The 17,658-nt window shown below is 36.7% G+C and overlaps 1 protein-coding gene across 1 annotated transcript in view; it reads right to left on the minus strand.

The window, feature by feature from the left end:
• Positions 1 to 5,218: 5,218 nt before the first annotated feature.
• LOC120150198 (probable ATP-dependent DNA helicase CHR12) overlaps positions 5,219 to 17,658 on the minus strand; it is a 31,491-nt gene continuing 19,051 nt past the window's right edge. The window contains exons 5-12 of the mRNA XM_039162894.1: positions 17,001 to 17,150; positions 10,400 to 10,795; positions 9,543 to 9,802; positions 9,180 to 9,398; positions 7,931 to 8,138; positions 7,700 to 7,853; positions 6,565 to 7,167; positions 5,219 to 6,030 (exon numbers count right to left, since the gene is read on the minus strand). Of these exons, the coding sequence (XP_039018825.1) occupies positions 5,327 to 6,030; positions 6,565 to 7,167; positions 7,700 to 7,853; positions 7,931 to 8,138; positions 9,180 to 9,398; positions 9,543 to 9,802; positions 10,400 to 10,795; positions 17,001 to 17,150 (2,694 nt within the window). The 3' untranslated portion in view covers positions 5,219 to 5,326. The remainder of the gene's footprint in view (positions 6,031 to 6,564; positions 7,168 to 7,699; positions 7,854 to 7,930; positions 8,139 to 9,179; positions 9,399 to 9,542; positions 9,803 to 10,399; positions 10,796 to 17,000; positions 17,151 to 17,658) is intronic.

Genomic DNA, 17,658 nt, shown 5'->3' on the forward strand with positions numbered 1-17,658 from the left:
TGTTCAAGGCATTGATCGAGAAAAGTGTTTATTATTATAAATAATCTTTACTTAGACAAAAATGTTTTATCTTGTAAGAGACGTAAAAATAATCAAAGGTACATTCGGACTAAATCTTCTAGACCCCGAATAGCTTCTAGTAGGTTGACAAGTCTTTTGTCTTCATCTGTCACTGGTTGTATGCCTTTTCGGACCATTCCAGCTTCCCTTGCCAGGCCGTGTAGATGACGAGCTACCTTCTGTATTTGATCCAGGAGGTCTCGGATGACTGCGTCTCTGGCCTTCACCCTTTGTTGTGCTTGCTCCCAACGGAAATGCCACTGTAAACATCCGTCGAAGGGCACTATCTGAAGCTTTCTTGCTTGCTTCTTGAACCCATCTACAATAGATTCTAACTCAGCTATTGTTTTGCCATCTTTCTCATGTTGTTTCTCCAGATCAGCCATCCGGATTCTCAAGCATTGGTTTTGATGCTGACTGCCTGCTAAGCGCCTCTGGGCAGTCTTCATCTGTTCCTTCCAAGCTCTCTCATTCCAGTATTTAGAAGCCATTTTCAACTTGGAGTTATCCTTGACTTTATCTTGATACCACTTTCTCAAGTCTCCGAGCTCTAAACGGACTCTTTTTTGTTCTTTTTCTAGTTTGTCTGCTCGATCTTTCTGAGAGTATTCCACTGATAGCGCTCAGCCTCAAATTCCTTTATCCTCTTCCCCAGCTCATTGTTCACAGCTTCAAACTCTGTTTTGGCTATCTCAAGTCCATAAGGGACATGCCTGAGATGCTCCTCCATGGTCCGTGTGTCCTCACAGTTTGGCACCGGGGTGTTGTCGTTTTTTCGCAATCTTCGCCACTCTAAATAGTCTGGGGTAAGCATGTCTTTAGCAGCCACAATATCCATCCGTAACACTTTCTTCCATGAATCGACAATCTCTTTGATCCTCTTCTTATAACTGTCGCCGTGATACTCAAACTCTGATTTAGCTAGTACGCATGTTGCTGGGACAAACTGGCGTGCCCCATAATGTCTAAGTGCTAACAATGGAGCATACCCAACTGCATCCCAAAGTTCAGATAAGGTCATAGTGTCAGAGTCCCCATATTATAAAAGAACGTCACTGAGGAACAACCAGGGGGATCTCCAAGTAATATCTCGATCTTGATAGATGAGTGAAGACTTTCATCCACTTCTCTTTTGAAGTTCCTTTATGCCATTTCATGGTGATGAACTCTCTCAAAGGTAAATATGTAGTGCTAAATCGACGGTAGGCAACCCCATTATTCTTCCAGAAATGGCTATGAATCCAGACTTGAAGGAGTTGAACACATCCAATGAATCTACCTCCGCCAGCTCTTCGGCAATGGTTGAGAGACCGAAAGGTCTCGGCTAAGATGGTTGATGCTGGGTTGACCCGTTTCGGAAGTTTCTCAAACAGTTCCACCACGGCTGCGTCAATGCATCCCAAAATCTTCAGAAAGATGATCAAGCCATACGTACCTAGTGCAAAAAAGGTCTATAGTCTTCCATTCATCAGGGTGGTCATTCATTAGTTTTCTTATGTGGATCCACTCAATTCCCTGCCCGTTACCTTTGTTTCAGAGTCGGTCAGTCACCCACTTTTCATCAACTCCTGCAATTTTAGCTAGTCTATTCTTGAAAGACTGACTCTTGATGTGTTTGATGTAGGCTCGCTCCAGTTTAATGCTTTCACAGTGCAATAGTGTAGTATACTCCTCGATGGTAGGTATCATGTCCTCCTGGTTAAAAGTGAAGCAACTGTATCCCGGGTTTCAGAATCGAACCAAGGCTCTGATTAAGGGCTCATCGGTCTTAACATGAAGCAAAAGTGCAATGTCACCATATCGCTGACTGAACTTCTGTTTCCAATCATTCTTCCAACTGCCCCAGATGTCCCGAAGCTCTTGCACGTCGTTCTGCTTTAGGATAATAGAGGCATAGCTAACCAGTTCTAACACATAGCTTCCTTGAAGACTATCTCCCTTTTCCTTCTGAGTCTTCTCGGACCATAGTCGTACCTCGGGGTTTTTAATCTCTTGTATTACAACATCTTTATCCATTAATTCAGATTATTTTGTGTAATAAATACCTTTTTAGGGATCAATGACCTCTTGTTATGATGCAAATGATGAAAACAAAATAAAAGAGGACAAAATAAAAAAAATAGTGAGGTAAATCAAAATAATAAAATGAAAAATCCTACCCCACATGATATATACCCGAACATGCTTAGTATTCCTACTCGGACATGATCTCTATCCCGCATGCTAATTTCAAACAAATCCTAACCGCATATTTGTCTAGTTCGCATGCTTTGAACAGAAAGTAAATCATGAAATAATTCTGGCATCTTAGGGTTTGAAATAAGGTTTTGGGGTATGCTCTAATTCTTTAAAGTCTCCCGATTTAGGTGCTAAAAAACGGTACCCGAGTTCTCCTTGCTGGTGCCCCCTTGGGCTTGCCAGACCCTTAGTCTTAAACCCATCATAGGCTTGTGTGGACTAAGTTAAACTCGAGAGGACACATTCCCTTATGTCTACGCGGAGAATAAATTCACACGAAGACATAAGGTATATGAATCCCGAAGGCTGCTTCCTAGGCATATGCGGAGAATAAATTCACACGAATGCATCGCTTTCACCCCCACTTAAAACGGGTTCGGAGCTCGGGTTTAGAGCCTTAGATGAAAAAAGACTTTAAGGGCTGAAATCATTGAGAAAACGGTTAGTACAACTATTTACTCGAAAAAATATAATCAAAAGTAAGCAATAAAGATCGAAATGTTACCTTAAAATTTAAACTTACCCTTTCGTTAAAAAGACAACTGAAAATTATCTTAGCCTGACTCACTTGAGAATCCCAGCGGAGTCGCCAAGCTGTCACAACCGTCTTTCGGTTGGGCCCCGGGATTGGGCTTCGACTTGAAAAATGTGGATTGTGAGTCGCCACCGATCATTTATTTAAAAATAAATGGGTTGATCGGATACCCTATTTCTTACCTGATCTGCGTCTTACCAGGAATATGTCGGGCTCGGGAGTCGGTTACGGTCAAGGAAGGATTAGCACCCTTGAACCGCCCTTTCGGTACTACTTAATTTCCAGTTGTCTTAATTAAGAAAATTGTAATTTTAAATTAAAAGGTAAAATTTGATCATGAATTACTTATCTTTGATTAATTGACGAAAATACCCTTAAAAAGTCGTAAGATGTGTTAGAGGGAAAAATGAATAAATGAAAAAATGAAGAATAAAAATAAGTAAAAAAAATAAAAGGAAAAATAAATAAAGAAATAAAGAAATGAAATATTAATATATATATATATATATATATATATATATATAAATGAGTAAAATAGAAAATAATAATCATAACAATAATAATAGTAATATGAAAATATAATATAATATAAATAAAAAAAAACCAAAAACAAAAATATATAAATCAAATATAAAAGTATACATATAATGATAATTGGCTTATAAATAAACTATTAAAAACATACATATATACGTATAATGATAAAGTAAAAAAAACTAAATAAATAATTACAATATATATATATGTATAATACGCTTATAAGTAAAATATTAAAAATATATATATATATATATATATAATAATAAATATAGTATTAAAAAATAACCAAATGAATATAAATAAATAAAAAATATATGTATATATAATAATAATACATAGTTTAAAAACAATCAATTGAAAATCATTTAAAAAAACATACATATATATATTTATATAATGACAATAATGTAAATAATAAATAAATAAAAATATCTATACAATAAATAAAAGAACTAATATAAAGAAAAATAAAGATTGGGGCCAAATTTGAAAGACAATTAACGTTGATATTACGTATTAGGGGATAAAAAATGAACACGCCTCAGGGTAGATCTAGGTTCGAAACTTCGAAACCCCACCCATTTTTGGTCATCGGCGCAACCCACGTTTTGGGTTATTCAAACCAAATCTCAAAAAAAATAACGTGCACATGCGAGAAATGAACGAATCAAAAAAAATTCTACCTTTTATTTCCTTTTCGAATCGTTTACAATAGTTTTGCCTTTGTATTTTTCGTGTTTTCCTCTGTATTTTGTCTGTAAATCGTGTGTTGCAATAGTGAGTTACAATGGCTATTTATAGTGCTTGTGAATCATATCTTTAGGAGTTTAAATCATAGTAGAACTCTATCCTATTTTTAGGAGTTTGAATCATAATAAAATTCTATCATATTTTTAAGAGTTTGAATTCTAGTAGGACGAAAATGTGTGTTGACACTATGCCCCATGTTTGGAATCATATAAAATTGTGGAAACTGTAGCTTAAAATTTCATATTTTCTCAGAAAAAGAAAGCCGAAGTTTTTTCACTTTTTTTCCGTTTGATAAGCGACGACATCAATCTTAATATTGATAGTTAATCTTATATATATATATATATATATATATATATCATTTTTCATATGTTTTCTTAATTTTTAATAATTATATCTTTATGACATTTTTAATCTTTTTTATCGGTCGTTTGATCCTTTTGTTTTCATTTAATTTTCTTACAATTAGATTTTACGTCTCAACTGATTAAGATAACACTTATTTGTTATCTTGTTAATCTTCACACTTTAGACTCTCAATTGGATTTAGATACACAATTTACGTTTGAAAATAGTTTTCTCACGACGCTCAATTCTGATATGTAATTATCAATGATCTTTCAATAATTTGATCTCATGTTATAGTTCGCTCACCTATGCAATCAGATATGTCCGTATCGATATTTTTGTTCAAAGTTTTTATTAGTTATTAACATTTTTTCTTGTATAGTCTTTGTATGTGTACAAGTTGCTTATTTATTGTATCAATTACTATAAGAATGTCTTAATTATATGTTTAGTTTGTGTAATGATTGTAAACTTTCTTTGTTTCCCAACTTTATTAAATTGATGTTCAAACTCAATTAATTATCGAAATAACATACATAAATATCATATAAAATAAAAACCCGACTGCTCAAAAATATATCTAACCGGATCACTAGGGGATATTATATATACAAATATTACAAAGAGATTATATAAAATAAAGAAACTTGATATAGTTTTAGACATTAATTAATTTGTTTTTTAAAAGAAAAACACATTATTGGTGAATGCATAATTTAAACTCTAGATTTTAATGAGGGAAATTAAACCCTTGGAATAACTTTATGGTACATACATACACAATAACACACTAGGGAAAGTCATTTCTAGGATCAAATTCAGTCTTCAGGAATAGGAAATTTACACCCTCAGAATTCAAGCCCATCCATTTCCTCTTCCATTGTAATTCTGCCCTCTAGAATCTGACGATGAACTTGGGAAAACATAGCTTGATCTCTTCTTCTTAATACTACTCCATGTAATTATCCGCTCATTCCATAAACTTCCTCCACCGTGATGCTCCGATCTTTCAACCCCTAGATCACGATATTCGGGTTTCTTTGGAGCTGATGAACCATAGGTAGTATCTTCACTTGTTCCTTCACTTACTGCTGCCATATTGTCATTCCTGAAGTCTACTCCTATGTTATTACCACCCAACTCATTGCTCTCATCGGCTGGAAGATGGTCTTTTCTCCTCCTTTTGCTCGGTAACTTCTTTTCCATGTCTTCTGCATTCTCCACAGCCCTCATGTACTGTAAGTCGCTCATTGTATCTGCGTAATAGTTCCCATCCCTTCTTTTTCGCTTCCCTAGTTCAACATTGCTTTCAAAAGCTTTGCCCTTCCTATCATCATCGTTAAGTACAAACACCCACTCAGGTACCTCGTGGTCTTCCATGAGACGAGACCGATAATTCTCCTTCGCTCTTCTTTCCTCATCCATTTGCTCAAACAATCGGAACTCGTCATCTGAGCGAGCTGCAAGTCGGTTGATTTCCCTCTCACTTGGAACATCTGTTCCAAGCGAACTTGTTCCTCTCCGCATAATTTCTTTCAGCAGTTCTTTTCTGTCCTGAGCTGCATAAGTGAAGATGACCACGTTAGCTTGGTATTGAATTTACTCGAGCCGGAATACAATCAAAACATTAACTAAAAGAGAAGAGTTGTTGTCATGTGATAGATGAAAATAAAAATTGCTTCTACTCCAACAAGCTCCAACCAGTTCAAATGGTTTATATTTCACAGAGAGAACAATAAAAATATTTTAACAAATTAGATGGCAAAACATGTATGATGTGAAGAAACAAAACTACGTTGTGTTAAGTGTCAAAGGAAAGGTTAGGGTAGAGTAGGGGTCGGATAGCAGTTGCTTCGACATTCCCCGTGTTTTACTGTCCCACCTATATGATTACACATGTGCACACACAGACACAAAACCATACACACCATGCAAACACATTAGTATCCAACAATACCCTATGGATCTTGCATACGCTGATTATCAAATATAACACGACAGAACCGAGAAAATATTCCTTATTCTAACTCATGCCAAGCTGATTTTTGTGTTACATGCATTACACAGATAAAGTCAATTCAAGCACAACAGACCTGTGGAAGTTGTATTAAACAATCCAGCCTGGATGACCTTAGCATCAATACCCATCTTCTGCTTTGCACGCTCTAAAATAACTTCTTCAATTGATCCAACACTAACCAGCACAAAAACCCTGACTTCCTTCTTCTGTCCTATTCGATGGGCTCTATCTTCTGCCTGCTGGTCCATTTGGGGGTTCCAGTCACTATCAAAAATTATTACAGTGTCGGCTGTCTGCAAGTTCAGCCCAAGACCTCCAGCACGAGTGCTTAATAGAAACATAAAATAAGGAGAGTCTGGAGCATTGAACTTCTTAAGCAAAGTGCCTCTTTCCTCCGTTTTTGTTGAACCATCAAGTCTAAGATACATAAAATGGTTGAGTCTCAGATATATTTCAAGAATGTTCATGAGATGAGTCATTTGGGAGAAGAGCAGGACACGATGGCCAGTTCTGTGAAGTTTTGGGAGCAACCGATCGAGGAGCTCAAACTTCCCTGATGCTCTAAAAATCTCCTCTTTCTGCCACATATTGTGGGTAGGCACAAAGAGATATGGGTGGTTACAGCACTTCCTCAATTGCATCGTCAGGTTCTGGAGCCTCTTTGATTTCCCAGACCCTACAAAAATTTAGACTTATTAACCAATTGGCAACTATTTCTGCTTTCCTGTTCCAGTAAGATAATACCACTACTAAGCAGGAAACAATATAATGCAGTTCAAATGAACTCAAATGTGAGAGTCCAAGATTAAAACTCGAGTAGTATAAGATTGATAAAAGTATATGGAAAAGATCAAAGAAGATAGATACAACTTGGAGCGTTAAGAAGCATAATACTGTATCTCAGCTGCCTTTGAGAAGGTTGTATGGTAGATATATGGTAACTCATGTAGTACATTTGTACCTACCCATCAATGTTTTTTTAAGAAAATGTCAGTAACTAGAAACTAGTCACTTAGCAGTTGGGAAACAATGTAAATCCCCTTAAAATTAAAGAGAAGCTATACGCTACCAAAAGCACATACCACAAAAAGTATATCCCAACCTAACAAATATGATTCAAAGAACGCAAGTACATATTTTTGACAAATAGATTGTGTGAAAAAACCATCAAAATAGCCTTGATCGCATGAAAAATAGAATCTACAAACCGTTGTCTAGCCCAACCCTGCCCTTTTCCGTTACTTGCTGATAGTATGCTTTCTGCCATGCTGACAAATCACATTTGAGTATAACCTGGGATTTTCCAGGAAGGTATTTCTCCACCTCATCTTTTTTTCTCCTTAAGATGAACGGCCTTATAACCTGAAAATCAAGGAATTTTATTCAATATTAAGAAGTTTAAGGACAGATAAGATAGTTTGAAACTAATGTAGACCCACATGATGGAGACGACGAATAATCAAGAGTTCTTCTTCATCAGTAAGAGAAACATCACCACGATCTGCAAATGGTGCATTAAACCACTCCTCGAAATTCTGAACTGAATTGAAAATGTTTGGGAGCAGAAAGTTAAGAAGGGACCACAATTCTTGTAAACTATTTTGAATAGGGGTCCCAGTTAACAGAAGTCTCCGCCGGATCTGATAGCTGCATGCAAGTGAAAATTCAATTAAAACAGCCTTTCCAATTCTCTTTCAAAGGCCTAATCTAAAATATAAGATGACATCCTCAATTCTCTAGTAATTGGAAACACTCATAATTATAGTTATCTGAGAAATAATATATCTTTCATAATGCACTAAATGCAGTGAAATATTTTAGCCTTATGTCTCAAAAGGGTAAAGTACTAGCCAACTTCACTTCAAATTGTTTTCAAAGCAACCGCAAGCTGTTTGTCTTCAGAAGGCGTTCTGAATTCAATAGCACAAAAGGAGGGAGGATTTTGAAGTATTATATGCTAACATTCAAGCCTAAGTAAAAGTATCAGTCAAGTGGTATATGGCATTAATAGATTTTCCAGGCAAACCAAAGCAACACACTACATAGCATAATTAATAGATAGTTCTATCTATGTATATATATATATATATGAATACCTACAACCAACTATAACTCTCCTTCACCGCTTCCTGACCTCTGGTGACTCCACAGAAAAAAATAAAAGATATCCAACATGTATATTTAACTAGTGGTATAATAGGTGACTTCCAAAGAAGGAAAAGGATTGATTGGGGTTGTAGATTGAAAGGAAAGAAATATTAAACAGGAGGGAAATACCAGATATAAGCAATTTGTTGTTTCAGTTTCTTAGTTTTCTGTCTTCTGTTATGTTTCTACATAAGAGTGCACTAGTTGTTACAAGTCGCATGTTATCTGAAAACCTGAAAGCTAGTAAGGCCCCTTCCTAATCAATTATGTTATGCAATACAAGCAAAACTAAAGGCCTCTAAGATGCAAAGGAAAATGTAGATGAGAGACATCTATAGGATTTTTTTTTTGATAAGAAGAGTAGGCCTCGTTAAAAAACTGATAAGAAGAGTAGGCCTCGTTAAAAAACCCCTTCATGATAGAGACATCTATAGGATCAAGAATACCAACACGCAATGGTAGGAAAAGGTGGCTGTATAACCTTCCAAAACAACATGATTACAATCTGGCAGAAAGAACAGACACAGGTTATCATCATACCCTGAAATAAGGGTTCGTGCAAGAGCACACTCGTGATTCTTTAACCGATGGCCTTCATCAACAATCATGTAGTACCAGTGTATCTTCTTCAAGAACGCTTTATCTCTCATAATAAGATCATAGTGTGTGATCAAAACATTAAATTTTCCATCTCTTGATATTTCTTCCCTCATTGACTTCCTCTCATCCAAACGTCCATCATAAAGGACTGCATGAATGCTGAAACAAGAAGAAAATGTCTAAGAAATTTCAAATTATTAATTACATGTAGAAAAGCAAATGCAACCTTTTGAATAAATGTGTGCATGTGTTGATGTACCCATGCATGAGAATTAGAGATGTTTTCGAAAAATTATTTTGTACCTAGGAGCCCATGTCGAAAATTCATGGATCCAATTTGGTAATACAGCTTTTGGAGCCACTATCAAGTGGGGCCCAGTCACCCCTTTGTTCTCCATGAGATATGCAATTAATGAAATTGTCTGTATTGTTTTTCCCAACCCCATCTCATCAGCTAAAATTCCATTAAGGTTGTTATTGAACAAAGAAAGCATCCATTGGAGCCCTTCTAACTGGTACGGTCTTAACTCTCCACCTTGAAGCATGGATGGTTGCTCCGTTACCTGTTTACAGAGCACAAATTTAGTAGCTTCTTCCCAAAAATCTATACAGAAATTAAAATATAACAAATATTGAGAACATGAATGGTTTGCAATGCAAATAGAAAATGATTAATAAGATATCATATGGTAGCCATTGGGTGGATACCAAGGAGCTAACACTGACTATTGGTAGAGGAATGACAATTCACAGGCATCAACCTGGACCTTTGTTATATTATTGAGTATACAGTATACTCTCATTAGCAAATTAGCCACAACTAGTAATGACCACAAAATCCCAAGAATAATCTATATGTGTGTGTGTGTGTTTTCAAAAAGAAGGAATCCATGACTAAGAGATTGCAAACGAACATATTGGAAGTACATTGAAATAATTTTCCAACAGTTAAAAGCAACTAAAGCATTTAAGCCGTTTTTATCACCATGAATTTGCAGCAAGAAGACATACATATTGTTCCCACCTTTCACAGCACAATTGAATTCTAAGAATCACATGCCAATCGTCCTTTGGCCCAATATAAACTCAATGGTCCAGGACAAACATTAAAAATGAAAACATTTTACAAAGGGTACAGATAATAAGGTTTATAATCTTACCTTTTCCTGAATTGAGTGAATAGCCAAGTTATACTGCCGCTGACCTTCAAGTAGATCACTGGATTCATCATTCTGATCAGAATCAGTGGCATCTATATCTTCTTCAGGAAGTGAATCTTGAGGAGTTCCATCCTTCGAAGCATCCAACTCAGGTGAATCAGAATCTAAATCCTTCAAATCTTCAATACCATCTGAATGTTTAGCATCTTTCTGACGCTGAACAGCAGCTCCTAGATTAACAAGGAGCTTATTTGTTTCTGAAAGAAGCATAGTTAATCGTTCATTCTTGCTCTCCTTCACTAATCTCATATATGCTTCTTGATCATCAGCCTTCAGGGCCTGGAACCTCAATTTCTCAGCTCTCGTAGCACGTTGTCTTTGCCTTCCATGCCATGCCTGTTAAAATACCAAACTTATGCTATAGTTCTCTTTGTTGGATCATAAACTTGATCCATTATGGGAGCCTAAACCCAAACCCAAACTAAATTGATGTCATTGCTTACTGACATCAATTTGATGAAGATGTCATTGCTTACATCAATTTAGTTAGGTGAGAGTTAGGTATTTGTAGACTTTAATGGTTTAAATTATTTTATTTGTGTGGTGAAGGATTGTTCTTGAGTAGTATAAATACCCCTCCCCATTTTAGTTTAAGCATCAAGAAAAATGAAGAGCTTCTAAGTGAGTGAAGAAGCAAAGTCTTATAAGAGTGAGTTGTAGTTCTTGTTTTTGAGTGAGAGTGCTCTTGTAATATTTGTTTGAGTTTCAATAAAAGTTGTTTGTGTGAGTGTTTTATTTCCATCAAAGTGGAATCAGAGCGAGTTGGAAAGATCGAAAGTCTCGACGAGAGGAATCTGACGCCGCCAAAATTTTCTCAATCTGAGTTCTGACGCACCGCCGGAAGACTACTGCCAGAAAATCGAGTTGACTCACCGAGTTGAGCCGAGTCAGCCGAGTTGGAGCCCCTTGACCGAGTTGTCCAAGTCCCTCCCAAGATTTTTCAGCGTTCCGGATTAATCCGTGCAATTGGATTTTGCAAATTCTCATTATATTGAGAGTTATGACAAATGGTATGGCACCATTCCAAGTTTCGACACTCAACAACAACAACTACGACAATTGGAGTATCAAAATGAAGGCACTTCTTGGATCACAAGATGTGTGGGATATCATAGAGAAAGGCTATAACGAGCCTACGGATGATGATGCTTTTGCTACTCTTACACCAGATCAAAAGACAACTTTGAAGAATTCAAGAAAGAGAGACAAGAAGGCTCTCTACCTCCTCTATCAAGCATTAGATGATGATGGTTTTGAAAAGATTTCGAGTGCAAACTCTATCAATGAAGCGTGGGAGAAGCTGCAAACCTCTTACAAAGGATCCAAGCAAGTGAAGAAGGTTCGTCTCCAAACATTAAGAGGTGAATTTGAATCCTTACACATGAAAGCATCCGAGTCTATTTTAGATTATTTCTCAAGAGTAGTAGTTGTTTCTAATCAATTGAAAAGAAATGGTGAAAAGTTAGAAGATGTGAGGATAATAGAGAAGATACTCCGTTCGTTGGATCCCAAATTTGAGCACATAGTCGTGACGATTGAAGAAACTAAAGACTTGGAAGAAATGACGATCGAGCAACTCCAAGGATCATTGCAAGCATATGAAGGGAAGCATAAGAAGCATGAGTTTACTGAGCCACTCCTCAAGCTGCAACTCAAGGATATGCATGAAAGTCAACGCAATGATAGAAACCAACGTGGCCAAGGCAGAGGCCATAGACGAGGTGGAAGTCGAGGTCGTGGACGAGTCTGGAATTAGAGCAACAATTCCAACAACTATGAGAAAGGAGAAAGCTTAACACGAGGTCGTGGAAGAATCAATCCGAATTCAAAGTATGACAAATCTCAAGTTCGATGTTATAATTATTAGAAGTTTGGGCATTATGCTTTAGAATGTAGATCTCCCAACAACAAAATTAAGGAGAATGCCAACTATGTGGAGGAAAAGACAGATGGCAAAGAAACTCTTCTACTAGCACGAAAGGAAACTGATGGTGGCAAAGCAAATTCTTGGTATCTTGACAGTGGTGCAAGCAATCACATGTGTGAAAGGAAAGACATGTTCGTGGAGCTAGACGAGTCAGTAAGCGAAAATGTTTCGTTTGGAGATGATTCCACAATAGAAGTGAAAGGGAGAGGTAACATTCTTATCCGTTTGAAAGATGGGAGGCATCAATTTATTTCAAATGTCTACTATGTGCCTAGTATGAAAAGTAACATCTTAAGTTTAGGGCAACTGGTAGAGAAAGGTTATGATATTCATATGAATACTTATAATCTTTCTATAAAAGATGATAAGAATAACTTCATTGCTAAAGTGTCGATGTCAAAGAATAGAATGTTCTTGATCAACATACAAAATGATGTTGCAAAGTGCCTGAAAGCTTGCTACAAAGATGCACCATGGCTTTGGCATCTTCGATTTGGGCATCTCAATTATGGAGGTCTAGAGCTGCTATCTAAGAATGAGATGGTGAAGGGACTACCTCGCATCAACCATCCTGACCAGCTTTGTAAAGGGTGTCTAGTCGGGAAACAATTCAAGAAAAGCTTTCCAAAGGAGTCAGAGACAAGAGCCAAGAAGCCACTTGAGCTCATCCATACCGATGTGTGTGGACCGATCAAGCCAAGCTCTCTAGGTAACAGTAATTATTTTCTTCTCTTCATTGATGATTTTTCAAGAAAAGTCTGGGTATATTTCTTGAAACAGAAGTCGGAAGTTTTCGAAGTCTTCAAGAAGTTCAAAGCAGCAGTGGAGAGAGAAAGTGGTAGAAAGATCAAAGCCATGAGATCCGACCGAGGATAATTTACTTCCAGGGAGTTTCAAGAGTTTTGTGAATCAAATGGAATTCGTCGACCAATGACAGTTCCTAGATCCCCTCAGCAAAATGGTGGCAGAAAGAAAGAACAGAACAATTCTCGACATGGCACGAAGCATGCTCAAAAGCAAGAAATTACCCAAGGAATTTTGGGCGGAAGCAATAGCGTGTGCAGTCTACTTGACAAACCGATCTTCAACAAAAAGTGTATGGGGAAAGACACCACAAGAGGCATGGAGTGGAAGAAAGCCTAGCATTTCCCACTTGAGAACCTTTGGAAATATAACCCATGTTCACGTACTAGATGAGAGAAGAACGAAGCTTAATGATAAAAGCGAGAGTTTTATCTTTATCGGCTATGATGCAAATTCGAAAGGTTACAAGCTGTACAATCCAGACAATAAGAAGATTGTGATCAGTCGAGATGTGGTTTTCAACGAAGAAGGAGAATGGGATTTTAACTCTCATGCATATGACTTAAATTTCTTTCCTCGGTTTAAAGAAGATGAGCAGATAATGAGGGAACAACTAGGTGAACCTCAACAAGAGCTTGAAACTCCACCCACTTCACCAACATCAGTCACTCAAGGAGACTCATCACCTTCGTCATCGTCAAGTGGAAGTCAAAGTTAAAGAGTTGTGCAACGTACAAGAAGCCTTAGAGATCTCTATGAGGTAACTGAACGGCAAGATAATCTTACATTATTTTGTCTGTTTGTCGATTGTGAACCAGTGAGCTTTCAAGAAGCGATACAAGAAAAGAAATTGAGAGATGCGATGGATGAAGAAATCAAGGCCATCGAGAAGAATGACACATGGGAACTTACCTCACTTCCCAAGAGACATAAGGCGATAGGTGTCAAATGGGTGTACAAAACAAAGCAAAACGCCAAAGGAGAGATTGAAAGACACAAGGCGAGGCTAGTTGCTAAAGGCTATAGTCAAAAGACTGGAATTGACTATGATGAGGTATTTGCTCCTGTTGCTCGATTGGAGACTATCAGACTAATCATTTCTTTGGCAACTCAAAACAAGTGGAAGATACAACAAATGGATGTAAAGTATGCCTTCCTAAATAGAGTTCTTGAAGAGGAAGTCTACATTCAGCAACCATCAGGCTAAGAAGTCAAGGTTTTGAAGTTGAAGGCTCTTTACGGGCTAAAACAAGCACCAAGTGCATGGAATAGCCGAATCGACAAGTACTTCCAAGAGAATGGCTTCAACAAGTGTCCCTATGAGCACGCTCTATATATCAAGATCAAAGATGGAGATATTTTGATCTTGTGCCTCTACGTGGATGATTTGATTTTCACCGGAAGCAACCCAAGCATGTTTAATGAATTCAAGGATGTGATGATGAAGGAATTCGAGATGACAGACATGGGCTCATGGCATACTACCTTGGCATTGAAGTTAAGCAACAAAAGGATGAAATTTTCATTTCACATGAAAGCTATGCAAAGGAGATCCTGAAGAAGTTCAAGATGGAGAACTGTAAGCCAATAAGCACACCGACAGAATACGGGATCAAGATGTCCAAACATGAAGAAGGCGAAAGTATAGATCCAAAATTCTTTAAAAGTTTGGTGGGAAGTCTACGCTATCTAACTTGCACGAGTCCTGATATTCTTCACGCAGTTGGATTGGTTAGTCGTTATATGGAATCTCCAACAACCACCCATTTTAAAGCCGCAAAGAGAATTCTTCGCTATCTGAAAGGTACAATTGACTTTGGCTTGTTCTATTCAGTTTCTAATGATTACAAGCTTGTTGGATATAGCGACAATGATTGGGGTGGAGACATAGATAATCGAAGGAGCACTACCGGATTCGTATTTTTCATGGGAGATATTGCTTTCACATGGATGTCAAAGAAACAACCGATTGTCACATTGTCCACTTGTGAAGCGGAATATGTTACTGCTACCTCATGCGTTTGTCATGCAATTTGGCTTAGAAATCTATTGAAGGAGATAGGTTTGATACAAGAAGAGCCTACCAAGGTTTGTGTCGATAACAAGTCAGTCATTGCCTTAGCAAAGAATCCAGTGTTCCATGATCGAAGCAAGCACATCGATATTCGCTACCACTATATAAAGGAGCGTGTTGCAAGAAACGATGTGGAAGTTGAATACGTGAAGTCACGAGATCAAGTTACCGATATTTTTACCAAGCCACTGACAAGCGAAGACTTCATAAGATTAAAGAAATTACTAGGAATCACAATATCAAGTTTAAGGGGGGTGTTGGATCATAAACTTGATCCATTATGGGAGCCTAAACCCAAACCCAAACTAAATTGATGTCATTGCTTGCATCAATTTAGTTAGGTGAGAGTTATGTATTTGTAGACTTTAATGGTTTAAATTATTTTATTTGTGTGGTGTATTATTGTTCTTGAGTAGTATAAATATCCCTCCCCATTTTAGCTTAAGCATCAAGAAAAATTAAGAGCTTCTAAGTGAGTCAAGAAGCAAAGTCTTATAAGAGTGAGTTGTAGTTCTTGTTTTTGAGTGAGAGTGCTCTTGTAATATTTGTTTGAGTTTCAATAAAAGTTGTTTGTGTGAGTGTTTTATTTCCAACACTCTTGTGATTTATACCAAATGATATGATGACTAAAGCTATTTGTAAGTGATGTTAAATCCAATAATAGAAATATATAAAGCATTGTTAGAATTAGAAAAGAAGATTACAGAGTAACATGTTTCTTGGAAGTCTTCCTTTTTGTTTAAAATAAGTGCTTACATTTCTGTCAAAATATATTCAATATCAAAATTTTGTAACCATGGTGTTGTTTCAAGTAAAAGGGCAGTAAGCATATGAATAATCAAATCACAAAGAGAACCAAAAGCTTTTCATATTTGGCTCAGAGTGCTGGTATGCTTCTATGACATCAATAAACCTCTAGATCTATGCTAATTGGACTCTTCATTTCTCATGAAATACCAGTGGTCGACACTTGGTTATGGGGATATGACCTTCAAGGATCCTTCAAATATATGGAAAAAAAATTTAGAAAAGCCTACCATACCCGTGTCAGATGCATACCCGAGTCCGAGTTACATAGTTCTAGATAATATTAACCGAGGATGTTTCAATAATTGGCAAACGTCAACAACTATAAAATGTTTAATTGAAGGATCTAGTACTGCCATTTTTCGTTACTAACTCTTCTAGATTTTCATTTGTTTTATCTGAAAATTAAGTTGGATTGACATATGGTAAACCTTTGATAAATGAGAGACGAGGAATAAGTGAGAGCCTGAATATAATAATGCAATGCTAATAGTTACTAGAAAAACAATAGAAAAATCTTTTTGTTGGAGTACGAACAATATCATAATTATACTATTTACACTGACTTAACTAGAATGCAAGTAAGTGTTTGTACCAAAGAGTTTAATGCATATTGTAGTTAGATATCAGAAGGCCAGAAAGCACTCTGAGTGGTGCTCCAGCTCACTATTCTTTGTTGAAAGAATAAATCAGAGATGTAGTTTTATCTATTACCTAACACCTCTCATTAGTTTGATCAATATTTTTTTTTGATAAGAATTTCAGGCCTCATTAGTTTGATCAATATTGGCTCAAGACAAACATGCTCCACAAAATTCCACATATATTCTTCTCATTAACTAAGTAAAGCATAACTTCGCATCCCTCTATCCCTACCATATGAATGATAAAACACTGTAAAAGTATACCACATAGAAAGAACATTATACCAGGACACCATCATTCCTTTGTTTTCGACACTTTAGAGTAGCTTGAATCTGCAATTGGAAGTCACGGAATGCATTAACTATTTCTGAGAAAAATTTCTTCTTTCTGTTCTCCAAATGGTTCCTCTCCTCCTCTCTCAATCGTGATAGCCTCTGCACAAATAAAAAAAACCACTTTATCAACAGCTCACTTGAAATTTCAATCTCCTTTTGACTCGTGAATACAAACACTATACATATACATATATATATCCACATACATATTCCTTTTAGATATACAACAAGGTGCCAGGACCGAATGGGCTAAATATGGGTTTTTTTAAGAGATTTTGGATGGTGCTGAAGTACGAGATCTTAACGTTTTTCTCGGATTTTTATTCAAGGAAGAGGTGGGAGAAAGGAGTGAATCGTTCTTTTATATCATGGATCCCCAAGAAATTGAATCCGAAGAGCTTGGAAGATTACCGGCCTATTAGTCTGGTACGTGGTCTTTACAAAATTTTGTCGAAGGTTCTCTCAAGAAGATTAAGGACTTGTATTGATTCTCTTATAGGTCCTGCACAATTTGCTTTTGTACCAGGGAGGAAGATTCTTGATTGTTCCTTTATAGCGAATGAGGGGATTGATTTTTGGAGGAAAAAAAGTTTGAAAAGGGTGGTGT

Source organism: Hibiscus syriacus, unplaced genomic scaffold (assembly GCF_006381635.1).
Source record: "Hibiscus syriacus cultivar Baekdansim isolate YM2019G1 unplaced genomic scaffold, ASM638163v2 tig00111016_pilon, whole genome shotgun sequence".
In the NCBI taxonomy this organism is placed as follows: Eukaryota; Viridiplantae; Streptophyta; class Magnoliopsida; order Malvales; family Malvaceae; genus Hibiscus; species Hibiscus syriacus.